This window comes from Rhodnius prolixus, unplaced genomic scaffold (assembly GCF_049639745.1).
Source record: "Rhodnius prolixus isolate KJV_2025 unplaced genomic scaffold, Rpr scaffold_7, whole genome shotgun sequence".
Taxonomy (NCBI): Eukaryota; Metazoa; Arthropoda; class Insecta; order Hemiptera; family Reduviidae; genus Rhodnius; species Rhodnius prolixus.
The window spans coordinates 10,714,814-10,742,501 of record NW_027411582.1 but is presented as its reverse complement, the minus strand read 5'-3'; the positions used below and the strand labels follow the sequence as shown (position 1 = coordinate 10,742,501).

At 31.1% G+C, this 27,688-nt stretch overlaps 1 protein-coding gene across 2 annotated transcripts in view; it reads right to left on the bottom strand.

Annotated features, from left to right (window-relative positions):
* LOC141446941 (cationic amino acid transporter 2-like) overlaps window positions 1-27,688 on the bottom strand; it is a 55,710-nt gene that overhangs the window by 12,003 nt on the left and 16,019 nt on the right. For both annotated transcript variants that reach the window (XM_074113962.1, XM_074113963.1), the window contains exons 2-3: window positions 14,173-14,413; window positions 3,684-3,812 (exon numbers count right to left, since the gene is read on the bottom strand). In XM_074113962.1, the coding sequence (XP_073970063.1) occupies window positions 3,684-3,812; window positions 14,173-14,413 (370 nt within the window). The remainder of the gene's footprint in view (window positions 1-3,683; window positions 3,813-14,172; window positions 14,414-27,688) is intronic.

Genomic DNA, 27,688 nt, shown 5'->3' with positions numbered 1-27,688 from the left:
TCTCAGCGGTCTAAAAAGTATATTTTTTTTGCTAGTTTCTACTGGCAGTTTCAAGAACTATTGGAAACATGCTATTAAAGGGGAAAAAAATTACGCGTAAAAAATTAGAACAAAAATGTCCCAGTCAGTTTTTATTAGGAATACGTTTTATCTACATAAGCAGTGACCTTGAAGCTCATCTATGTAAACATTTTCAATTTTTAATAATAGCATTTAATCCCAAAGATTAATTTTAATGAAATCGATGTTTTATTAACCTATTTCAAAATAATTTTTTATTATGTTCAAAGTAAACATTAATTAATTACAACAAACATAATGATAAAGTTTATCTTTAGATAATGCATGTCTAGTAAAGAAAACTACTGTTTACAAATTATTTAACCAAAACAATTGGTTTATGAAAAGAATGTATATCAATAAAAAGAGTGATTAAAAATAAATCACGCCTTTTGGTTTTAAATGCAATAAAATATCAGTTTTACTAATAATTTAGTTTTTAGATTAGTGAATTACAAAAATATAGTGTGAATCACTAATGGTTGAGAATGACAAATTTTACTGGTGGTACCTAAGAGAAATTTCAAATTTCAAATATGGTTTTTGAGTTGCATTGGATGCACACATACACACATTCACAGAGAGAGGAAGTGAGAGTATTTCCAAGTGGTTATGCGTCTTTTTAGAAGTAAGGGCACAAAAACCTTCTTTTTTTTTTGTTATAAATCTTACACTCTTTGCTCTTCATATTTTTTTATTATTAATGAAATTATTTTTCCTGGAGAATTGATTGTTGTATAATTTGTAAGCTACAGCAATTTTAAAGCACCATTTTAATGAGTTATTCAGTCTATTTGTACGGTTTCACCAATTTTGTAATATTAAGGAGCTTAAAGTCTTACCTATAATTTATTCCAAATTATTCTTCTGATTTATCTTTATTAGGCCCTTTATTCTGAGTAGTCACATATACATGCATGTTAAAATAGAAAAAGACAAAGTTAGAGTCGGCTACTGTTTAAATTTGAATCACGGATTTAAAACAATATTTCTGTCTAGAATTCTTCTTACCGAAGTATTTGTGAGTACAAATAACGCATAGGTAATATCCAGTAAATTATTCAACAATAATTATTCATTTCTCAATTGTAATTTAATGTAGTCCCTCTAATTTTACTTATAGTAGGTAAAATACTGGTATAATTAGCTGTCATAAAAATATGCATATCTTATATTCCAAATATATAACACTGCGGTAAGAATACCTAGATTGAGAATTGAAGAAAACTATATTATTTGCGATAAAGCCAGATTAATTATTACCTATTATTAAAAACGCTTGACTACTAAATAAAGTAACAATTGCTTTAATCGAATTACGAACTTAAACCGAAGATTTTTATTTAAAAATAAAAATAAATAAATAAAATAAACAAAATCATTGATGAATGTTGGTGCAAGCATTTTTGAAAAAAGTTTTTGAATTTTTTAACCTCATATTTTTTTTTTATAAAGTTTTTTTTTTAACCTGTGATTAATAGTTTGTTGATTAGATATTACAGTCAATCTAAGAAATAGTGTTCTATTTGAACAAATATTTTGTAGACGAAAATGGCCAGCATAAGGGTCTGTGACCTCTAATAAATTCAAAAAAATAAATGAAATTTAATGCAGTAAAATTACTTAAATATTAATGAAGTATTAATGAAATGTTGGGTACTTGCTGATTTGTGTACCTTTTGGCGTTTAATCAACCCTTATACTTAACATTTTAAACTGTAAGTTTTTGTTAATGAGATTTTTGGACTTTTTGGATAGATTTTCCTTTTTGTCTGTTTTGCAAAGTTACATATCTGCTTTACAGATTTTATTAAAATTTGGAATAATAAATTCTACCATTATAACCTAAAAAGGTGTTAAGTCCGAACCGTAACTACCACTGGAGCGATCTTTTTAAAGAATGATTATAGTTGCGGTCCCCCAAACCATCCTCAATAACAATTTTTTAGAGAAAGCGTTTTGAATAAAATAGGAAGGTATTTGTACGTAAATAGCAAAATTAAAAAGCGATTTCAGTACTTCCTTTTAAGAGGAGTAAGAAAAATAAACTGCGATTACAGTACTTCTCCCTAAAAGGCAAATATTTTGAATCGAATTCATTGATGTAAATAGGTTCACTCATTGATAATTTTAACGATTGCAGTACTTCCTCTTAGTAGGTGTAAGAGCATGGTGGCACTTCACAGCCACGTAGAGGAGCTTTAACCACTTCTTCGTGGTAAATTTTATCCAAATCGAACTAAGCGTAATAGAAATATTGGTAATAATAGTATTAGAAAAGGCCTTACTTGGGTGGGGCAAACTCCCCTCCTTATGAGTCATAGCGACGAGACTTTTAAAGTGCAAATCTGTACAAAATTTCGATTCGAATGACACTTCATTCATGAAAATCGGTTCACGTTTCGATAATTTGAAACGATTACCATACTTCCCCCTAATAAGGGTAAGAGCAGAACGTCGTTTAAATGTTACGTAGGAGTGCCCTAAACCTTTCATCCTGCCAAATTTTATTAAAATCGGGTTAACATTTTCAGAGTTATTAGTAATAATAATTTTGAGAAGGGGCCTCACATATATGGGGCTAACTCCTCCCCCATTTGATGTACAGCGTCGAGACCCCCAAAAGGCACATCTACATAAAATTCCGAAACGAATGACACCTCATTCATGAAAATCGGTTCACGCGTTTAGGCGCTACGTTGTTTACAAAAAAGGTAACAACAAGAAGAACAACAACAACAACAACAACAACAACAAGAACAAGACCAATTTTTGAAAATGCCGTTTTTGCTCATTTTCAATAACTTTTTTCTCGTAATATATTAAATCTGGGTTTTGACAAAAAAATTACAGTTATAAAGGAGGACTTGCCCTATAATTTAAAGAAAATTTGGGAATTTTATCTTTTATAGAAAAAGAGAAAAAATTTGTCAAAGTTGGGTGTTTTTCAACGTTACGCTTTTTCGTGCAGTTTTTGATGATCAACCCTTATACAACTGTCCTACCGGACAGTTTTAATTACATATTTTGGAGAAAATTGGTTGCGCGAAGTGTAACTTTAAAGAATTAGTATTTACATTAAAAATATATATCACAGTATTTAATTTAACTTGACGTTGAAACCATTTACATTTTAAGTGGTTAATTTTAAACCATCACTTCTTTTTTGTACATTTCAAAGCTTTAGGAGTTATAGGGGATAGATCTTGATAACATATTTACGAATTTAGGGCGGCATACCGCAGTAAGGGTAACTAATCACATATTCTTAGCTTCAAATAATTTATTATAGGACACTACTTAGATGAGATTTTCTAAATAAAGATCATATCAACAAAAATTTCTGTAAAAGTTGTGAGAGTATTTTCACAACAGGTTTTTTTCTAGTTATGTAAATTTTGTCAAATACTAAAGTATCTCCTATTTTTCAGGTTATCCTTTACTTTCAATGGTGGCTGAGGTGCCAAGAACAAGGTGAACTACAAAATGCTTGACCCTTACCTCCATTCGTCTGCGGCACCTACATTCTATCAGTAAAGGATATACAATAATATTGTTGCAGTTCACTGCATCACTGTTAAGGTATATATTTATATCAGAAACATCATTAATTTTTATCTTACCGATAATGTACTCCAATATTAAATTCCACCCGATGACGAAAGCAGCAAGTTCTCCGACTGTGACATAACTGTAAATATAGGCTGATCCAGCTTTTGGTACTCTGGCGGCAAATTCAGCATAACATACTCCTGTAATATAAAGATAAGAAAGTTTAAAAATTTGCAGTTAGAAAAGGTTTATTGTTTGTTGATTACGCACTTAAACTTAAATACTTTAACAGTATTGCACTTGTGCACTTAAACAACTTGGGCTTAATTACCCCTGACGCCATTCGTACCTGTAATTAATTTTGATACCCAGTTTTTAAAGGAATCGGAGGTAATCATTTTCGAGTACGTTAATTGTAAAATTGTGACTTTATTGTTATCCAGAAATTCGGATTAAAAATCATTGTGTGTTGATCTTGAAATCCCCCAGTGAGTGTGTGAAATTCCTAGGACGCCCAGATCTCTGAAGACGTAGGTTTCCACCTTTATTCTGGAGTTATTATGTATCGTCTCATATCCATTCTTTTCAATTACCATATCCAGAAGGCGTTTCTCTGATAAGTACGAAGGCAACAGTGTAGTAGGTAGAGGTATCAGTGTAAATAATCATTTTCAAAAGCTAGCTAAAACCCAAAATACTTCGGGTGCATTGAATTTTGTTTAGGCTCTTTTTTTTGTGGTTATAGTTTTGAGTTTAAAGGTTATAGCGCGATACACTCATATTGTGGCAAACAGCACAAAGTACATTCAGGGATTCAAAGAAGGAGAAAAAGTAAAAAAGAAATTTGATTCTAAGATATTATCGGATTATTTATTACAGAACACGGTATTCTGAAGAATTCTCATTTCATAACTGTCCTGTTCTTGCGCACCATTCGTATTCGTAGATTACGGGTGAGGAATTAAAAATTAAAGTACATCACGGAAATGTTTGATCTTAAGTGCACTTAAGTAATGTTGGAATTTATTTCTAAAGTGTAAGTTGCATAAAAAAACAAAGTCATGATTAATTTATTAATTTGATTCCTCCACGTTCTTGTTTAATAAATAAATAAGTAAAAAAACTTCAATACCATTATTTTGCAATATACTTCCTTGTAAAGCAAGGCAATCTGAACATTGTTAGCCAAATCCTTGAATAAAATCATTAATGTACTAATTCCTGAAAATTGAATGAGGAAAAAGAAGCTAACAAATGCTGTGTTTATTGATGAAATAGCTATTTTAAAATTCAATCTTCAATAAAGCTCTAAAGAAAAAAGAGGTACTAATGGTGTTCTTCAGAGATCCTGCGCAGATATCATAGCAATAAGTATACATTTCCAGGAAAGAACTCTAGATTTCTTAATTAATCAACATGGGTTTGGCTCCGCCGACATTGGCAGATATAGAAAATCGTCAGCCGTAATATTTGCTCCACTTTTTAAATATTAAGTATTATCATTTACTAGGAGGGTGGAGGAATAAAATATTTTTTGGAGCGGTCGGCCAATATTTTGTAAAACGTTTATTTTACTTCTTCTAAACAAACTAAATAATTAAAGTTTTCTGGAAGTATGCAAACAAACTGTACATTAGTTTTAAACAAAGTAATAAGCAGTTACAAAATATACAAACAATCAAATAATTTCAAAGTTTTGAATAAATTTCACGAAAAAATATTGACCTAGAAAGAAGATTTCTAGTTGATTGACTTCTTCCCAAAGAAGAGAAACGTTTAAAGTATAGGTCAAAAACTCATCAAACCAGCATTACCGTTTAGAATATGCATAAGAACTGGGTTACATTGTATATATATATACATTATTAATATTTTATAAAATCTGTTTTATGTGGTTAATATTTAAAAGCAAAAAATTATTTAAGCGAAAAAATTGTATCAATTACCTAAAGGAAAATAACGGTTTGCGGTACACCACAGGGAAGGGAAGAAATATTTAATAAAAAACTGTATATTTAGAGAGTGATATTTAGCACCTCTTTTTCGCTATTGAGTTTTGACTCGAAGAGTAGAGATAGAATACTAACAAGACTACTTTAGTGGTATTCAACAAAAAAAAAAGAAATCGATTATTTGTCAATGAATGTGTTTTTACCTTATTACCTTTAAACAAATACCTGATGAGAAAAACATAAAAACATTTTCTTACCCCAATTCATCGGATTTTTTGCAAACTTGAAAGTTTATTGTATAAGTTAGAAGTATTTTCGTTAACAAAGATTTTGGGACCCTTACCTCACCGCCATGAGGAACTTTTTTAAAATAAATTGTATTGAAGGTTTTTTGTAAAACTATTTAGTCCCTACGTGAGTATTTGTTAAAATAAAATCTTTTTGCTTTCCTTGTTCCCATTTATCTTTATTTCTTTTATTTTATTTGTAGGTCATTTCGACGTTTATGTCTTCTTCAGTTATTTATTTATATTTTTTGTTACGGTGACCAACCAAATATCTTTAAAAAAATAATAAAATGATATATGTATATATTTTTTAATGGAATTAAATAGCTGAAGATGAACAGTAAGGCCGAAATCATATAAAATAATGTAAAAGTAATCAATTAAAATATAATTATAATACTCTTTTGAATTTATTAAACAAAACAAAAACAAAAAAAAACTAGTGAAAAGCACGCGATTTCTCTCATCACTATTTACATTTAGAAATCTTGAATCTAATTTTTACGTAAAAAATTGCTAAAACCTCACACCATTTATTCAGTAAAATGGCACAACCACTTAACCCCCCCAAAAGCACATCATGGAACATTTAAAGAGAAACTTGTAATGCCACCTCTTATACTATCTTGAGAAGCATTTTCTTGGGGAAAAAAAAGGATCAAATATATGTTACAGAACTATAAGAGGGCAATGAGGTACCACCAATTTACTCTTTTCCATATAGATTCATGGTTCACTATGCGCCGTTTCAATGGCTTTCATTCGGTCTCATGGTACATTCAACTCATTTACACTTAAATGACACGAAAGTCAAAGGCTTATTTACATTATCAAATTGGTAGATGAGAGGGTAGAATTTAAAAGGTATCCTAACTTCTTTTGTCAGCAGGAAAAGTCGTAATAACTTGCTTTGATAAAAAAAAACGTAAAATAAATAAATGTGAAGTGACTCAAAATATAATCATGTATGTAAAAATGAATTTATTTTAAATAAGACATATAGAATATATATATTAATATTACCACATAATCTAATCGTTTGTATTGCCAAGTAAAGGCCATTGTTATGGTTACTCGTTATTTAAGTTGAACAATTTATATCGGCCAAGGCCAACCTGTTGATCGCCCATACTTTCATCTTTCTTTTATATGCATCTTTCACTCGCGTATTTTTCCTAATTTTAATTTAAAAACGTAATTAAATCGAAGATCGTAAGTTGCAACAATGTATCTACTACAGGTGATTTCTGTATAAATTTTGGTCTTTTTTCTTTCAAATTCCAAGTTTATTAGCGATAGGAAAAAGCCTTTACTAACAAAAATAAATAGTTTCTGAAGTTATATCAGTTAAACGTGAGATAGTTTGTGGCAAGCACACTAATATAATTGAAAGGATATTACATCATTAAATGGGATAAACTAGATGATTTAATTGCATAATTCTGACATAATAATTAATTTTACTACATAAACATATAAGCACAGTTTATTTATAGTTGATCTCAGTTCAGATTTCCTAGCTTCAATCATATCAACTCAACTTTAAATTTTATTATTATTTCTAATTTTGGAATCTAAAAACTTCTAATTGGTGGAGAAATATTGCTTACTTTAGTTTCAAATTTCCAGAATTATATTTACTTCCGTCTATGTTTTGAGATAACTCTGATGGTTAATGAGATTTCTCCAGCACCCATTTCGAATATACGGGGCCAAATAACTATTAAAGTTGATGGAATCGGTGATTTCTGAGAAAGTAACGTCGGTGGCATTAGTTTCTTAGTATTCTTTCACTGCAAATACATACTCTATTGAAATGCAAAACTGATAATGGCATAGTACTTGCCTGACCAGAAAGAACGTTACTAAGTGGTTTCAGGAATTTAACACCTCGAGGAGAGCAGCATCTTAGGTGAAAGTTGATTAACTTTAGCCTTGAAGGTTTAGTCCTTGAGACTGGAGAATCATTGCAGTTTTTTAAGCCATTGAAGCCCTATAGAGACTGGGGGTAAAGAAGGAAAGAAATGTCAAGGACGGATGGATTTGTGATAAAAACAAATTGAAGTTAGAAGGAAAACAGAAAACACAAAATAGAAAATGTTTAAGAACAAGAAGGTCATAGATATGGTCTTCCAAGACAGTTAGTACTGTGCCTCTTGCATGACAAAAAAGTAAGAAAAGGTTTTTTTCCGACCAGTTAGGGAAAGTCTGAGAGACGTTCCTATCTGTAACTTTCATCAGAAGATTCTTTAGGGTTGGAGAGCTCTAGAGGTTAATGTACCAATGAATTTATACTTCGAAGAACAAGTGAACTATTTTATTTTTATGCGTTTCATTTATTAGTAACTTATTTCTCACATTTTATGTAAAACTTCTCTACTTATTTCTTTATATTGTAGATTAAACATAATTTGTTTAATAAAAACCAAATTTACTGCGAACTTATTGTGGTTCCCATAAGTGCCAGTGTTTGTACATAATATATTTAATAATTAATAATGTTTAATGTTGAAAATTTGGTTAGGCAGCAAAGAGAGAGTGGTCATTACTTACTCTTGTATGTAATGCTAATGCTTAGAAACTTTTAACTTTTAATTGTAACCTTTAATTAGTTAAAGTTGAAAAAATCCACTTTGGCTTAGGAATAATTTCTAAGTTAATTGTGAGTTATCCACAGTCACTCATGTTTGCCATGTTATCCTGCTACCCCTACTTTTAGATTACTTCGTTTATCTTTTAGATTTATTTTCCATTTCCTATCAGATTTATTAGATTTTTTTTGAAACCTATTTTCTTCAAGAACATTTATTTTTTTGTAGGTACCGAGAAAAGCCGTGGGCAGAGAGAGCAATGGCTTAATGTTGCTGTGCAGTAAGTAAGTAAGGTACGTAGAAACAGTCAGGTTACATTTTCCTTAAAGACTCTCTTTAGAAGCATCTAATTCTGCTGTCGTAATAATTTCCAGTAATGTTACAAGTGATGTAATCGGTAATAGTTATTATGAAGTATCAATTGGGAAGAACACTTATGAAGTAAAATACATATATGCACATACGTTACTTTTAGAAAAAAAGAATTGAGCGAAAAATGGTTTTTATGTTGATACTGGATTTTGGAGAATCTACAAAGGGTATTTCTAGAATTAGAGGGCATGGTATTTATAGTTAGGGTAAGTGCTGTCACTTGTAAGACAGTAATTTATCTGCGAGGGAACCGATTAGACTTCCACTCTGGTGTGAAATCCTTTTATTTTGTACTAAGAAGTTTTAGTCATTAAATTGTAATAATGTTTTTCGATTGGCGTTAGAACAAGAAAATCTACAGCTAATTATTAAGAATAAAAAAAAATAAATAAGTATTTTAAAACAATATGGAAGACATAGAAACTTGTTCATGATTTCTGAGAATCATTTGAAGAGTAGATATGGAATCTGGTTGAGCTGGGATATACGTTTACGGTACTAGGTGGGGAGTTAAGAAAATAACGAACGGACTTCAGCAGAGCTGTTAAAGTAGGTTGCATTTAACTTACTCTGCTTACATACGTCACACTTTTGGTTATTACATCATTTAAACACATGTCGACATCCTTACCAACGACCTAGAGAGGCCATTTCTGTTAAAAACCCCTCTTCTGCTTTTTCTTCTTCTTTAGTGTTCAGTACCTTTTGCATTCGATTATTTTAGTAGCTATTTATTTTTTCCTATTCAGCAATCTGTTGCAGTCACTTTGTTGCCACTATGTTTCGTACAAAGATTATTATAACAAAAACGTTATAAATGTTTTTGTATGAAATTTCAGTAGCAATTATTTCTCTATCTTTGATGCCTTTCTTTTATAGCTTGTTTTGTTTTTAATTTAGTCATGTAATATCGAGAGGTCATTGACATCTCCCAATGATTTGCTGGACTCTCCAACAGTTTTTTGCCGTTACGTCAACATTGTTTCATCCCTGCTCAGTAGGCTGTAGAGGATGTTACGAAAAGCAATAATAATAATAATAATCATTATCATTATTATAACCTTTATGATATCTCACAACTTTTCTTCTTCACTTGCATGATTTATGGTTTCCTGAAATTACCACATCCACATAATTGCTGATCTCCCGTTATTTCTTTTTCCAGGAGGTTTCTAATTAATAATCTTCCTCGGTAACCTTACATCCATTTTGTATGGCTGTACTATTTATGTCAGCTGCTTCTTTTCTCACTACTGTTTAAGACATTCTGAATCTTATACATCCACTTTTTCTCAGTACTGTTAAACTTCTTCTTTATTTTAATCTCTTTCACAGCAGGTACTTTGAAAACTTAATAAAATAACGTTTCATGATATAAATATTACTTTAAAGCAAGTCTGTACGCATATTTTCAAATATTACAAAGTGCGTTTTTGCAAATTGTAAAAAAAAACCATAAAGTCCTGCTTAAGAACAAGCTACGGCTCTGCAGCCTATACTCGTATAATGTTAAAGCATTGATGGAGCACCAAGTCAGAGAAAATCAATTTAGTGGAACCGCAATTTCATAAAATTATAGCTGCATAGAAATAAGCCTATCGATTTTATTTAAAAAATAAACATTCAAATGTCTAGACATAATTATTACGGAGGAAATATAAACGTTTGTTTAATCGATGAGGATGGGAAATGTTTGTTCAGGTTAATGGGGAAAAAAAAGTTATTGGGCAACTTTTTACCCGACATTATGTCCCACAATCATAAATCTTTAGAAATTTTCTCTTATTTTTAAGACAATCAATATTAATAGTACTAATTCTAAAAATGGATATGGAATCTCATTTAAAAAAAATGAAGGAAAATCTATAGAATACAGCTGGTGGTAATTGTACAATTACAACACATCATAAACACATTAATGCTCTTTATTCAAAAGCATTTTCAAATATTAAACTTCATAATTGAAGAAGAGTAAGTCGTGAAGGTTTAACCAATGGATAATTTTGTTCTTAGTAAACCTGGTTAATTTAAGATACACATATTTCCTACAAAATTAGAAATTAATAAATACCTTTTTTTCAAACGAATTTTTCAAAATTTCACTTGCTATTCTACAAGATAATATAAATTAAAGTTGTAATTCTAATCGATAATTTTTATTGCGTATTTTCAGGTAGAAATCAAAAAAAGAGGCTTAACTTGAATGGCTCTTTGAGAAGTAGCGCCTGTGGGAATTTTTCAAGTCTGCATGTGTCTATTGTTTTTATGTGCTACACTATATTATGCGTCCCAAGCTTTCTTTTTTTTTTTATGGAAATGAGGTAAATAAATAGTAATAACTTATTTTTATTGAGTGATGTTGCTTTTACTTGCAGTTTGTAACACTGAAATGTAATTTGCATTAGAATAATTTAAATAGAATTTGTTCAGTTTGCAAGAGCGTCATTAAAATTACCATAACAAAACATAAGTTATAAAATCAGTATCAGTAGAATTATTTCATTAATTTTGTAAGAATATCGCAGATAAGAAACTTGTTGAAATACCATTTGGGTATCTAAATCTGAATATTAAGGAGAGTTGTGGTGTAAAACACTACCGAATTTCGTTTGGTTTTATCCGTCTTAGCACTCATGTTTATTGTATCCCTGACCGGGGGTTCATTCATCTTCAACAGTGGTGGATTACTCAGTTCGGTGTAGACTTCACTTAGTATGTGAGCGTCGTGAACTACACTTGCTGAGTAAGAGAGGTGACATGATTTCTAAGATTCAAAATGTTAATTGTGAAACATTTTGTAAAAATAATTGAGTAAAATTAGTGAAACCCAGTAATATTTTAAGGGTTCTATACGTTAAGTGCACATATAAAGTTTCTGAATTTTAAAGTAGTATTTTATACGGGGGGCTCGTGATAACACGAAATAATATTTCATTTGAACTAAGAACAAATTATTGTTGAATAAAATATTGATGAATACTTCAGATTCTAATTATTTGAAAAATAATATAAAAATAAGGAAACAAAAAGTGAAAGAAAATGTATTATCCAACACCGAGGGCTCATTTTCAACTTACATATTTTTTTACTTAGCTTATTTAAAATAATAGATAGAAGGCAAAAGTCCTTGATACATATTACAAGGACAAAGAATTTGTACCGCTTTTTGCAATGTTCAAAGCAACTTACTTCCATACTATAAACGCTGTATTTGCATAGAAATAAGTGAATTTTATTATTTACTTTCCCCCTCCATATGGAACAATTAATGAATCAAGGATATCTCAAAATTTAAGTTTGTTTTGAGTAATCATTAAATAAAGAGAATTGGAGTAGCGAGATAAGTTTTCCATGTTATTGCTTATAAATGCACACAATTCCTGTGTATAGAAAAAGAAATTTTTCTTTAAAAGTAATAGAATTATATATCTATAGAAGGTGTAAACGTGGAAAAGCAGAAAAGAAAAATCCGAGTAAATGTGTTCGTCGAAGAAAAACTTTATGGTAGAGTTTCTAAAATATTAGCTATTTATTTCGTTATTGCTTAATTATAATTTTCGTCCTAAAATTTCGAAAATGCCAGTACGAAAAAAATGTATTATCTTTGCAACAGTGTTTTATTTTAATCTATTTTTCATTACTTTCACTTTTCTACTTTATTTTATTTTATTATTTTTTTTATCACTCCTTTCACTTCATGGTTTGTTAATCAAAAATAGTTAAATATCTATTTTGACGAAATCTCAAACAGCCAGTTTAGTGTTGTAATCTCTTTAAGTTGGCTAACGTTATTTTATGTTGCATTTGTAGAGAGCTCATCTTAAACACGAACAGGATAAGAGCAAGACGGTTACAGCATTATTTCTATTCGCTGAAAGTTTTTATTTTACACATAATATTGACGGGAGTATAATATTAAACTAAAAATATTAATGTTTATGTCAAAATAAGAAAAATGTCAATTATTGAGACATATTTTCATTTTTACTTTTTGTGTGGAAAGTTACATTAAACCGAAGTATAAACTCTCCTGTCTCACTTTGTGCAATTCTCTAATTTCTAATTAATGTTTTATTCAAACATTCTCTTAAAAGGATGAGTACTAGTATTATCTAATTTTCAAAATTGAAGTTTGTTAGAAATAGTTGTGTAAAAAATAAAACAAAATTTTAAATAAGTTCTCTCTTAGATTATCTCTCTAAAAACTGCAAGTGTGAAGTTTATAAAACACTATTACGTATTTTCGGATGTAAAAATTGCCCCACTGATGATTTCTATTTCCTTCCCCTTTCTTATTTCAACAGAGCACCTTTACATATAATTCTTTCTTATGGAGTTCGTAGATTTAATTATCTGCCTTCTCTGCCACGCATCATTCCCACCGTTATAAACCTAATGTTTCTGCCCTTCATCGAATCATTCGGTTCTATCGTTTGTCGCTTCTGCAAGAAACTTTTGTTGTTGTTTTCTCTGGCGTTTTTCATTTGCCCTGGTACTCGAGAAAAGAGTATTAGCTGTCTAGGTTGCTCCGTTTTTTTCTCTTCAAATTCCTCATTTAAAACCTCCTTCTCTATTCGCAAAACTTCTTCACACCAATTAGATAAAGTAGAAAAAGTTTAATTCGCCTTAGTTTACATTTAAAAATTTATTTTTGTACTTCATCATTTATGTACATAAATAAAAAAGTTTAGAAATAATTGGAGGATATAATTTTATGCCACATGCACACGTGGCTGTAATTTGAAGTGATTTGCATAAATAACGTTGTAATTTTATTTTATTGTATCTTTTAAATTATTTTAGTATATTTTTAATTATTCAGGTATACTTTTTTACCCCTATTCTCCATTCTCGGTACCAACTGAATGAAAAAGTGCGGTAGAAGAGGCCTGTATTGCATAAATAAAATAATAAGTGCTGATGGAGTGTCAATGCGCAAAAAAAAAAAAAAAATGAAAATAATCTTTCATCAGGACTATGGACCTGATTTACCTACAAGGGTGCTTTGGCAACGTGAAATTTGAGAGATTTGGAGCTCACTTTGACCTAATTAAATATAAAAAAAACTTTTGGGTGTATGAAGTCAAATGAAGAGGTCTTAAAAGGTTTGAATGGGTATTTTGTACATCTTCCAGAATCGTATTTCTGTCATAGAATCTATTGGAACAACGTTGGGCAAAGTGGATTGAATTAAAAGAATGGAGAACTACATAATAAAATTTCAATACTGACAAATTGGTTTCTGTTTATAAAATTAAAAAAAAAATACGTTTCTTAAATTTAATACTTAAGTTACGTGATCATATATTTCTTATGGTTTTTGTTTGCAGATCTACCTATAAACAAGATTTCACTTACCGGCAAGGGCTGAAGCTATGGCAGCTACTAAAAACGATAACGTTACTGCAGGTCCAGCTTCAGTTTTAGCTATTTCTCCAGCTAGAACGTAAACGCCCACACCAAGTGTTGAACCAACACCGAGTAATATCAAATCTCCTAGACCTAATACTTTGGCTAGTCGAGTACCACCTTCATTGGTACCATCTGGATCTTCAGTTTTCTTACGAGCTACGACATTGCTGACTGTGCCTAATACTCTCTGAAACATTCAAAGAAAAAAAAAAATCTAGATAAATTTTTAAAATGTAAGTATGACTATTTTTATTGTAAGATACTGAGAGAGAGCAGAAGTAGGTCAATAACTCCTACTTACTTCTTCCAAAATAGTATTAAAACATCAAATAAAATTGACTACAAACATCTTGAAGTGACTCATTCAGGTAGTTTTATGAACGTCCTAATAAAGGAAACAGGCTAGGCCAAACCGTAAAATTCCGTTATAGCCGGATGCAAAGAAACCTTATGACTCGTCACAATTCTTAACAATTTACCTACATTATAGAACTTAAAGTGCCATTAATAAAACTTGCGCGAACACTTACTTATTTTTCTAGAACTTAGAATTCTAAAACTGTATTCTTATAACCATTATGCAAGATAATTAAGGAAGACCTTCATTTAGAACTCCACAAAAAGCTAAATTTCTTTAGAAAACATTTTAAACCAAATTATGGACTAACAGGCAAATGTGTGACGTAGTTCAAATGAAACTTGGACGTCTGCCATGAAAATTACCGATAACTCAAAAAATTATATCATCTTGAAATATTAGTCAAACATCCAGATTTTCGTTAGTACCATTAAAAACAATTAAAATGTATATTTATCTGATTTTTCTGAGGGAACTTATAATTATGCCTTTCTCTAATTCAATAAAATGTACTTGCTTCATACATTATTATTAAGGTTACATTAATAGTAATTTAACACTAATAAATTCATGAAATGCTTTAATTTCGAGTCCCAAGGAAATCAGTTGACCGTAAGTGTAAATTTTGAAGATTTGGTAGTAGAGATGTGGGTCCATCTTAACTTAAACTTGGCATATTCACTTCTAATTAATATCTTGTCCATTTTATTATAAATTTGCTTCCAGAAAATTGTTTGTGTATCTGAAGGTCCGTGAAGTTATTATTTCCTTGTACTGTCGGTTCAGTTTTTTTTGTAGTTGTGAAGATTGATGTCGTTTGATTCAGCTAGCCGCAATGTACGAATTCCTTACAAATGTTTATAAAATGATTATTTATTTAGTATATTTATTCGTAAGATTTTTTTATTTTATTTTACATCTACAGTGGTGCCCAAAAGTATTTGCACAAGTGAATTATTTCCTATTTCTAAATGAGTACACGAAATAGGATCCCAAAACTTTTATCATTATAATCTTTAGTTCAAATTATGGTCATTTAATAACAAAACGAGATAAAACATTATCATGTAAATTAGTATTTCACAAACTAAAAAAAAATTGACCGTTCAAAAGTATTTGCACAACCTAGAATGAATATGTTCATATAGCCTAATTTTAATTATATTCACTAGAAAAGTCAAATTTAAAGTTGTTATTTGTCATTTTTCATTTTCCATTGTCATTTGTTTATATTATGTACCAGACTTAATAGAGCATGGCATCAAAACAGCCGAATTATCCCTCACAACCCGAGAAAAATCGTTTTTTAAAAAGAAATATGGTGAAAACCTACCAGGAAATCGGAAAAATTTTGAATTGTGCTTTCCCATAGTGCAGTACGTAATTAAAGGATACGAGGAAATGGGGAAATGCTTAAATAAACCAAGAAAAGGTCGACCAAAAATTGTAACGGCAAGTGAATGTCGGAACATTATCCATGAGGCAACAATAAATCCATCATCGAGTGCTTGGCAATTGGTTGAAAAGGTGGAAACGACTTCTCAAAAGAGTGTTAGCGTTACTACTGTAAAAAGAATGCTTAATCAAGCTGATTTATAAGGGAGCGTTCCTAGGAGCAAACCGTTCATAAAGAACTCAACCGGAGGAAGAGGCTTGAATTCGCCAAAACCTGTTAAATATGCCTATAGAATTTTGGCAAATGTACTACTTAGTGATGAAAGCAAGTTTAATGTTTTTGGAAGCGATGGTAAGAAACACACTTGGCAAAGGCCAAATCAAGAACTGAAAATATTGCATGTTAGACCAACTGTCAAACATGGTAGTGTGCATGTTATGGTATGGGGATGTGTGGCGTGCAGCGAAGTCGGCAAAGTTGTACAGATTCATGGCAATATGACAGCAGATGGCTATGTGAGTATATTGCGCGACAACTTAAAGAGCAGAGCTGAGAATTTGGGCACACAAAACTCCTTAATCTTTCAAAAGGCTAATGATCCAAAACATTCAGCTAAGAAAACAAAAGCGTGGCTACTGCAGAACGCTCCCATAAGACTGCATACACTCCCCACAATCCCCTGACTGAAACCTAATTGAAATGTGTGGAGTATTCTGGAGCAGAAGGTGCGCAAACACGCCATTACGAACAAGGGACCGTCTGGTTGAGGTTTTACTCGAAGAATGGGAAAAACTTGATACCAATCTTAAAAAACTTGGTTTAGTCAATCCTTAGAAGACTTCAGGCCTTAATTGAAGCCAAGGAACTTCATACTAAGTACTAAAATTAAAATTCTGACATCTTATTTGCAAAATAAATTTGTTGTGCAAATACTTTTGAACTGTCAATTTTTTTATTTTCTGAATTATTCATTTACATGATAATGTTTTATCTCGTTTTGTTATTAAATGTACATAAGTTGAACTAAAGATTATAATGATAAAAGTTTTGGGATCCTATTTCGTGTACTCATTTAGAAATAGGAAATAATTCACTTGTGCAAATACTTTTGGGCGCCACTGTAAGTGGAAAATTAATTTTGTTATATGTTCGAATAATTTCAAGGTTATCAGCTGCTATTGTTTGAAAATTCATGCTAAAATTTCCATTCCATATATGCAGTAACCGACAATACATGAAATTCTTGTTTCATTAATATTTAAATTTTATTCTTTAGTAATTTATTTTCATTCTTTGCAGTTATGATATGAATCGTGTTTTGATTAAGCCTATGATCCATATTGACAAATTATTTTTTGTGCCGTCCAAGGTTTGCAATTGAATTAATTCCTTTCATCATAAATATAATTAAAATACTCGTAATCAGTGCACTGAAAAAAGTTCCGGTCGCCAATGATCTCAGATGCTGACGTATCTTAAAAAATAAAATGTCTTTATACATAAAAATAAATGTGATGCATATTTTCTTGGTTATTTACCATTCATTCATGTTATAATATTATATTCGATAAAATTGGTTCATTTCCATGTTAAATTGAAACTTGAAAATTTTTACGAGACAATTAATGCCTCCGTTTGATGCAACAATACAATGTAATGTTTAAAATTGTCCAACTTTTTGTATTATCTGTTAAAACTTTTCTTATATACTGTATTGGGATGTGAGGTACCTGTAAAAGTGTCGAAATACAGTATTGCAAGACAATAGTATATTATTACATTTAATTTAAAAATACAAGTATACAAGTATTTTTAAATTAAGGCGTTTCAGCATCACACTCGTACAAGCTAGCCAAGAAGATTGTCTCTTTTTTAGTGCATTGCTACCCTCGAGAAGTATTCTCATTACAGACAACACTCTTGTATCGATGTTTCTAAATATACTTTTAGATGAGAGAGAAATAAAAATGATGTGTGTTTTAATTTAATGCAATGATTAATAAATTTTAATTGAATAAGCTATAAATTTTAACAATCTATTGTAAATAGCTATCTCATTTAGAAGAAATGTGTTTTTTTTCTTATGACCGACAGAAAACACTCGACAAATTTCGTGAAAATCTGACGTATTTCTTGAAAATGAAGGAGTCTAAGGAGTTATTTTATCAAGAAAATCTCCAGGAAGAATAACTTCTAACCATCTTAAATATATAAAACTAAAAACTTTTTTTCCTAGAGGGGTGTGCTGGATAGTTTGTTGTTCACCTGTTGATGCCCAAATTTCAAAAAAAAATTATAAGTAACTTCTTTGGGTTAAAAAGATTGCACAGGCCGGATGTAGATGGTCATAGCAGATTTTAAATACATACATCCTTGAACTTTATTTTAAACTTTCCGGCAAGGTCGTAAACATTACCTTTGATGTATTTTAATGTACGCAGATATCATCCTCTTAAAAATTCTTAGCATTTACGGAGGTTTTTTTTTTTTTATGTGAGTAATAAACGGGGATTTGTTACATGAACAACCTGCATGTTATTTTATGTGGAAACGTCCCTTCTTGATTCGGCTTAATTTCGTTCCAGTCTTTTTGGCTAAACATTATTTCATGTCATTTTCCAATTATTGTCATTTATTAAAGTTATGCAGATGTTTTTATTTTCTCTTACTATCTTAGTTCATTAGTGCAGTTTTCCTATTTTGTTATTTCATTAGAAATATCCGTTTTGGAGATCTCTAAATACAAAGTCGCGGTTTAAAAATAAAGCGGATTTAATTTAGTTTTAGGCTAAAATATGAAGTAAAAATTTAATTGTAAGCAATAAAAAAGTTATATCACCAGTATTTATACTAGATAATCATTTAAAGAGTTTTAAAAAATTGGGGAATAACAAATCCCTTAATAATTCCACAACCATCCAAGGATGCAATAATCCATAGATAACTTGAATATTTGAATAAATCCCTTCATATAAGCAACGTTAATCCACGTGTTATGTATAAGTATAATAAAGTCATTTGTTTTAAACCATCTTTAATAATGGAAAATAACTTCGCATCAACTAATTACAGAAGTGATATTGAAATCTTAAAAAAGTCTATATTCTTTTGACATAACTTCGTTTTTTCAATTTTTGGTTTTGAGTAACAAATATTTTTTTTTATATTTTACTCGCCAAATTTCGGTCGGGTGCCCATCGAGTTCTCAAAAGTTTAAAGAGACAGAACATCCTACGATTGGTATTTTTTTGATTAAGCAAGAACCATAAGGATAGAAAGAATTCCATCCTCTTCGATATTTAGGCTGCCAATTAGCATGAGCTGTATCAGCTCGAGGATGAAAATGAGTGTTTTCATCATATTTACAGATTGAATAATGTTAAGCCGCGTACCGTCCTTTCTCGGCGGTACCGTTTGACAGTTCTCCATCTCGCCTTTTTCTATTTCTCTCTCTCTCTCCTTATTCCAATTCTCGTAGTGTGCGTTAATTTTCGTTAATCTTTTCCTTTGCTGTCGCCGCCAATATCTTATTTTTCTGCTATTTTGTAGTTTTGTTTATTTCTCAGTTCCCATGGTTTCAACCTTCCCCTTCTCTATCCTCTCTTACCCGTGGGGTTTTTCCGTCTGCTGTAGTTCTGTACGCCGCTGACTCTGTGCAAATAAGTTAGTGCTCCTCAATTCCATGCCGCTTCATAACGAGTCGACGTCTGGCCCTGCCCTGCATCAGATATAGGTCGCGACCGCTGGACCAACGCTTCAAGTACAGCTTTTCGTACTTCCGCAACGCTTCATCATCGGCTGCTTCCGGCCCTACGTCACTCGAGTCTGCCTGCTGGTGTACTTCTTACTGCATCTCAGCCTGCTAAGAGACACTTCCACTGATATCTAGCACTTCGCTTCATCCGCATCTAGTGCATTGATCGTACTATTACTTCTTCCTCCTCCGCATCTAGTGCACTTGGTGCACTATTACCCTTCCCTCTTCCGCTTACCTCACTTCCAATCCTAATACGCCTCTTTGGGCTTGAACCCCAATATTCCTTACGCTTCTAGGAGCTCAGCTACACATTACACACACACTTCTTTACACACTTGTTTACCTAAGCTCTTTAATAGTTCCTATTCCCTTCTACCGCTTAATTAGAGAACCTTCGCCGCCTGGCGGATACTGTGTGCGCTCGCTTCCGGTGCGTTAAAGGTAAGTGTTTTCTTGACCATTTTCATTACTAAATATTTTCTTTGTATTTATTTATCCCTCCCCCAAGCACGTATCGATTTAAATTACGTTTACGTCTTCTTCCCCTCTCCGCATCTGGGTGTAAGCCTCACGCGCTTACAAATAAAGCAGGAAACGTTTTTACCAGGTTCATCCCCAACACCACTTAGCCAAATTATTAAACTTACTCTGAAATTTTGTTTCCCTGTTATAAAAAGTGACATCCAAAACCGTAAGATCGATAAAACACGTCTTTATTTTTGTACATTTATTAACCTTAAATCTTATTTTTTAGTATTACATAATCCGTGGCTTCATAGTTGCTGAATAATTTGGAGGACAATTCTATTTTCCGCAGCATTTTTTATTTTATCAAACCGTGTGACTCTTTAAAAAGATTTTTATTTTACCTATAATTTAAAAACAATAGAATCTGCACATTTCATTTAGATATAGATTAATCTCCAAACCTTGTTATTTCAAAAGAATGGTTATTTTAAAATACTTGGGAATATAACCTGGGAATATAGTGAATAGAAATTTCATAAGGAAAAAAAATACACGCTTTACAGAGTTGCTTTTTTATTTTCTTCAAATTAAATAAGACAGTTGAACGACCCCATTTTGTGAGGGGTTTAGTTCATAATCTTCTTTTTTAGCTGTTCATTATTTTTAGTGACTGATTCAGGAGTAATATTTTACATTACAGGGTTGATGTATCTTCTGTCTTGTCTGTTCATGGACTCAGTCAACACAGACTGACTGACTCAGAAGACACACCAACCCTGTAATGTAAAATAATACTTTGTAAACTAGCCCTGAAGATGACCTAGTCCCTAGGTCAAAAGCTCGGCATAATAAATGTATCACGTCTGAAAACTGGCATTTATTTTTTCATCCTATCTTCTTTTTTGTTAATGGAACTTTAATTTTCTGGCAAAATCATTTATTTTACTTGCAACGTTATAAATATGTAGATGTTTGAAAAAGTATCATTAAGTGCTAAGCTAGGGAATCTTAGCCAATCTGGCGTAAGAAATGATTACGTAGATATCTTTATTGTGAGTCTTTAATTTTAAAGAATGTAAAATAATTTTTTAATTATTATTCACAGCATAGCATTACGTATATAGATGGGGTGCTACCCTTGAATCGTTCCCTACTTGACAATATTTTTGTTGTAAATTGACTGAAAGAAGTTAACGAGGGAATTTAAGTAGAAGCCTCTACTTAATTAAAACTTCATTAAATTTTAGCTTCTTGGAACACACTAACTCTTCGTCTTATTCATTTTCTCTTTGCAATTAGATATTCCGCAAATGATAAAGAATTTCTATGTTGGAATCATTGGTAGGAATGTTGTACAACTGAAGAGTCTGAAAACTTTAAAGCTTTAAAAATGGCTCTCGTCACTCTTGAACTAGATATAAGTATATGATTATTCCTGTGGGATGAAAGAATGCAAAGAGCTTTCGACCTTGGGACCAGGTCATCTACTGGGCTTATTTTTACAATATATTTTTACATTGTTAGTGTAACTTCTGTTTTGTCTGCTTATGAACTGTTCAAAATAATTGGGTGTTTTTTTCGCTTTTTACAGAACTTTAGTTTTTAAAGAAGGTCCCCGAGATATTGTGTGAGCTTATTCAGCACAATTGGAAGATGGCCCAAGCTGTTCTGCTGACAGAAATTTGGGTACTTCACTTCAGTCAAGAGAATAAAGTTCTTCTTCAACCTGATAATGCAGGATGTATCCGCTTGTAGGTATGTGTTGTATCAAGCTTCTTCTCTACAACGCGTCGATAGTGAACTACCGTCAATTAAAAGATAGTTCTAAGTTTGTACAATCGTTTTGTCAATAGTGCAGGGATATTGTCTATTATGTGGAATTTGTTTAAATAATGTATTTCTAAGTACAAAAGTTCAGCTTTTGTGACTTTTTTTTTTAATAGCACCAATTTTCTGTTAAATTCGTATTTTATATGTATGTTGTACGTCTATCACTTTTATTTGGAACATTTCTCTGTTTTTTTTTTGTTTTTTTTAGCAAAGTTACTGTTTCATCGTCTATTAAATAGCGCTTATGTACTTTTAGGAGTCCAAATTTGTACAAAATATGCTTAAAAAGGCCGACTTTAGAATAGTTTTATGATAATTTTGTTGGAAAAATGACTCAAATAGTATTTCACTAATCTCGCGTGCTAATTACTTCAATCATTTTTATTGGAAAATTGATTTATGCTATTTTGGGCATAAAGATTTATTTCAAAATTCAAACCATACTACCCGGGGGTGTATGATGCAATCGAGAAATATAACCTGCCGAATATACGTTTTTACCTCCTCAATTGTTTTAATGGCCGGCCTACAGAGGTAAAGGTCGTGTGCTATTCAACTTTAGCAGAAAATTAGGCAATCAAATTTTAGTTTTACAGTAAGATCAAATTGTGCGTGTGTTTACATCCGAGTTGTTATTTTTATTTCATTAAATTCCTAAAAATTTTCGATTTAGCTAAAAGAAACGAGGAGATTATAAAGTAAAAAGAATTATTATCTTAATTAATACGTAGGATACTCATTTATTGAAATATTAGCCAACAAGTATAAAATCTGATTCAAATTCTGTTAGTAATTTAAATTTTATATTAAGAAGCCAATAGGTACTTGTTTTGAAGTTTTTGAAACGTATTTAATGAACACTTTTTATTAGCAAGTTTGGTTTAGGTTTAGAATTTTTAATTAAAAGGAAAATTTAATTTGTTGCTGTGAAATAAGACGGAAGACAATTCTGCCGTATGTTACATTACGAAACTATTATTTTAAACAAGTCATTTTGAGTTTGTTTTTTTAACTTCTAAAATTATTGGTTTAAAGTGTGGTTTACTGTTAAACGTTCCCTTTTACGTAAGAGAACATTACGTTGCTCTAAGTTATTTGAATTTAGTAAAACCGGTATCCGGTAAGGATAGTATTGAAGATTAAATTAAGAGCTTACAATGATGAAACCTGACAAGAAAATCTAGAATGAAGTAGCTTCTTTAAGTACTTTTTAAAACAGCATTTTTTCCGGCAAGTTTTACAGAAAAAGAAATACCCATAATTTTGGAGTAATGAAAGAAGAAAATGGCATAAAACAAAAGATAGAGTAAAATGTTTTGCCGGGATAAGAATGCGATATTTATAATGGTGTGAATTGTAACTTACTCTTTTAAATTTCTTTCTACCATTTTTCTTAAATTTAACCTAAACCACCTAGTAAAATGTGGAAATCTCTATCACATACTTTTAATTGTAACAAGTGCTAACTGCAAATAAATAATAGGTATTACATATTACTGAATTTTACATTATATTGTATTGATCCAGAAAATTATAGTCGTAATATTTGCACTAAGAAAACTAGTACAGGTTTTTCATTTCAGATTTGTTTTAAAAATGCAGCTTTGTGTATCAAATTATATTCAGTAAAGATGTTGGAACATAGGATAAAGGTAGGTAATTGTGCAAGCAGTTCCGTTTCTTAGTAAAATGCATTATCAATGTCACAACCAGTTGACATTGACTTACAATTTCTTTTTCATTTTTTATACCTTATTGGTGTTATGATTAATAAAATGCAATGCCAATAGCTCTTATATCTAAATCGCTCAAAAGAATGACAATTATTAGATTTAAAAAATTTGACTTTTCTTTGGACACTATGGTTGGTGAAAATATTTCTTTCTTCAACTTATTTTACAATTGTGGCCAGATCCTGACAACCTTAACAATGGAATAACTACTTCCTGATTGACAGGGAAAACGGCAAAAAAAAAGGTGAAAAGTAGCAGCAAGTATATAAAAAAAATGGTTAACATTTCACAGTGTAATTTCGCTATTAAGATTTTAGTTGATTATAGTTTCACATTTAATGAAGTGATAGTTATCCAGTACTGATTATGATATAAAAGGAATTTAAAATAATATATCTAAAAATATGATTAAATTTATTTACTTAATAGAGTTGTAACAGTTTTAGTAACCACAATTAATGTATTGCAGGACAGTGTTAGTAAATTGGAGGTGTATATTTATTAAAACAATGTTTTGATCAGAGGAAGGAAATAACAACAGATTTTAGGCAATAATTTAACTTAGCCGCATTTTCAAATCTTTAAAAAAAAAATTGGTAAAAAGTCTAGACACTGTCTTCTGTATCTGCAGAATACTCATCAAACCATCAATAGGCAAGCTTATTTGTATGCAGAAGGACGTAAAACTTGTCACGCTCCCATGCACGTCAGCTTTTCAAAAATTAAAGTCACAAGTAAATCACATTTTCTTTAAATCTCATTGATGAAAAATGTAACCCAAGATATTTTTTTGGAAAAAGATAAGCTTAGTATTTGTTGATGTACTTTCGCAATTAAGTAGTCAGTTTCTCTTGAAAGTTAGTTAAACTGTCATTTGTGTAAGAGTTTGTAAAATCTAACGGTGCCTAAGGGCTTATCTAGTGACATTTAGTGGTTAACATTTCTTTTAAAATGAAGAGGCGGTTCACAAAATTCGGTCGGTTGTGATGAAATTCAGTTGAAATCTAATAAAAGAAACGACCAGTGTAGGATGCCAACATAGATCTTTCTATGAATTTCGTTTTTGATATATTCACACATCATGCGCTAAAAATTTTTATTAATGAGGTGACTTAACATATATTACTGGTGAAAACACAATTACGGAAATTGTACATGATTGCAATATATCCTTTTAATAGAAGTTAAAGAAAGTACAACTAAAAATTGAAAACTGCAAAGTTTTTGAGTTGGTAGAATCAGAAGGTACATAAAGTTAGAGTTTCCGTTTCTTTAAAGTTTCGCTATTGCCATCTTTTATTCATACCGATATTATTTATAGAGATCATTTTCTTTATAAAAAAAACTAGGTAACTCAAATCGAATATATTCGGCACAAACTCAGTTATTTGTCACTGTAGGAGTACCTTTTCGTAAGTGCTAGTGAGAGAGAAAGAAGTCCAGCTAGAAAAAAAAAAACATGTAAAAGATCAACATTTCTTTTTAGACTGCATAAAATATGTAATGTGGATCCAGTATCAAATATAGGCTAACAGTATTTCTTTTGTTGTTTAAATTTGTATTTGTAACGGAATATTCAAATATTAATATCTGGTCTCATGGACAATGCTAGCTTTCAAGCTAGAGGTGGCAGCTAAAAGATTTTGAAAATTTACAAGGAAAAAAAGCAGACAATTGTTCGTAGGTTCGAAGAAAAAGTTCGAGCTTAACTTGAATAAAGTAATCGTCATAGCAGCCGAACTTTCTATGTTTACTCTTTTAGCCAATGAAGGTATACAACTGTGCATGCTTCAAACGAGATGACAGTTGCCTACTCTTCCAGGTTTGCTGAAGGTAAGCTCCTTTAAGATGTTCACTGTTTGGAGTGAAAGATTCGTCATATTTACACATCTATCTGAGCATACATTTTTTTGAGAATATGAGTATACCGATGCTAAATTTCTACCACTTGTTATAGCAAGATTTACTAATTCTTGTAACGAAGTCCAACATTGCATGAAACACCACCACTTCTGTTCAGCATGAAGATCAAATCTTATCTCGTCGACGTATCAATGAACAACATTGGGTAAAGATTAGAGATTACGTAACCCAATACTTATGGCATCCCATTCCATTAGCTGCGGTAACACCACTTAAACTCGAGCAGCAAACAAAAATAGTACTTTTTAACTGAGTATCTTCTCTCTATCAATTTTCGTATAAGTCTTACATAAAAAAAAAGGCAATAAAGATTATTGGATCCCATTTGTTGACCATTGATAAGGTCTAAAAGGCTCTCAGGAGAACAATTTGCTGGAAGAAAGTTAGGTGAAATCTATTTTTAATTTATTTACTTAATTATTTTTTATGTATTTATCTTGTGTATCAATATTAGATACTAAAAATATAATGGAACCACATCAATAATACTTAAGATAATACAGCTACTCGTAAGGTCCTCAATAACAATGCTACAGTGGAGTTTGGTTTCCTCAAGAGTAGGACTTAGAATGGTCATAAGTTAGGACCAAACAGCGCTAAACGACTGCAAAATGTTCGTTTGAAGATCCCAATCTTAATTCTTAAACCGATTTACTAGTAGCATATCTGAAGGAATAAAACTCTTACCTTAACTCATTATTTGGTAGTTAAGATTTTTACCTTGATAACTTCCTAAAAACTTTCATTTCAGAACGACGGTGCACAAGATGACTTCATCACACTAAAACTACTCGAAGCTCAGAAGAATTGTTATGATGTAAACGATACGAAAGGAGTTACCTGCTTCGCACAAGCTGATAATTCTTCTGTTTGAACGACGTACAAATTTTGCAATTCTTGGCATAGTGTAAGTTCAATGCTCTTATTTTCTCGTAAAATTCTATACTAGACAAAAATTTGTTAATTTCTTGAAGAAAATCTTAAAGATTTAATTTAAATGTTAACTAATATATCGGTCATATTGAAGAATAATACTTAACTGTTATAATATCATTTACTAGTATGATTAATGTAAATAAACTTAGCAAGTTTCGTTTCTGTAAATTTAAGCTTCTGAGAAGAGCGTTTATATTCCCCTGTAGTTAAAGGTTCCAAAGCTTCCTGTTTTTAGCACAAAAGGCGGAAATGTTGGGTGAGATTACTTGTAAGTATGAATTTAAACGAATTTTAAGTTTTCATGCCTTAAGTAGTTCTTCATTTCTCTTTTTTTCTTACTAATTTGTCTAGTGCCATCCTGACGGGGCCCATGACTGGTCTTGTAATCTAGTGCTGTGTTGTATGATCGTTGTACAATAGTTCCACGTAATGTAGAACGTCCTTGAGTTTAGAAATGTAGAAGTATGTCATTTCGATTGCAATGTTAAGATTTCGATATTCTTATATATAAATTATATAGAAAAATTCGAGCCTGTTCCAACTCCTGCTTATTATGTTGAAGATTGCCACACTGTCCCAGCAATCTCTCGGGGTGTCTCTTAATATTCACCCTTTTTCTTTCACCACGAAGAAAGTGTGTTGCACTCGTTATCTTCCTTTGGTTCCCCTACTTTGCTCAGTCATCAGAGATTCGTGGGAGAACTGGCTTGTACCCGGTAAAAAGAAAATAATTGAGGAAGAAAATTGGGCTTCTCCGCATATTTTATCAGCAGCCCATTTGCAGTCCATCTTTCTATGTCTTTTGTAAGCCGTTCACACTTATGCCCTCAGAGTAAAAGGCTCTTGATGCAAATTAACTCAGAAGTTGACGCGTCGTAAATAAAAATAATAATAATGAATGATTCTTCTTCCTCCAAAATTTTCAAGATACTTTATAAAAATGCTTATCTGTTATAAATGTTTCAAAACCTCATTTTATGTATTCAGTTGTGAAAATTAAACGAAATAGCTTGTCACGTTATTGTTTTAACCATAGATAGACTTAGGTAATCATTTAGATG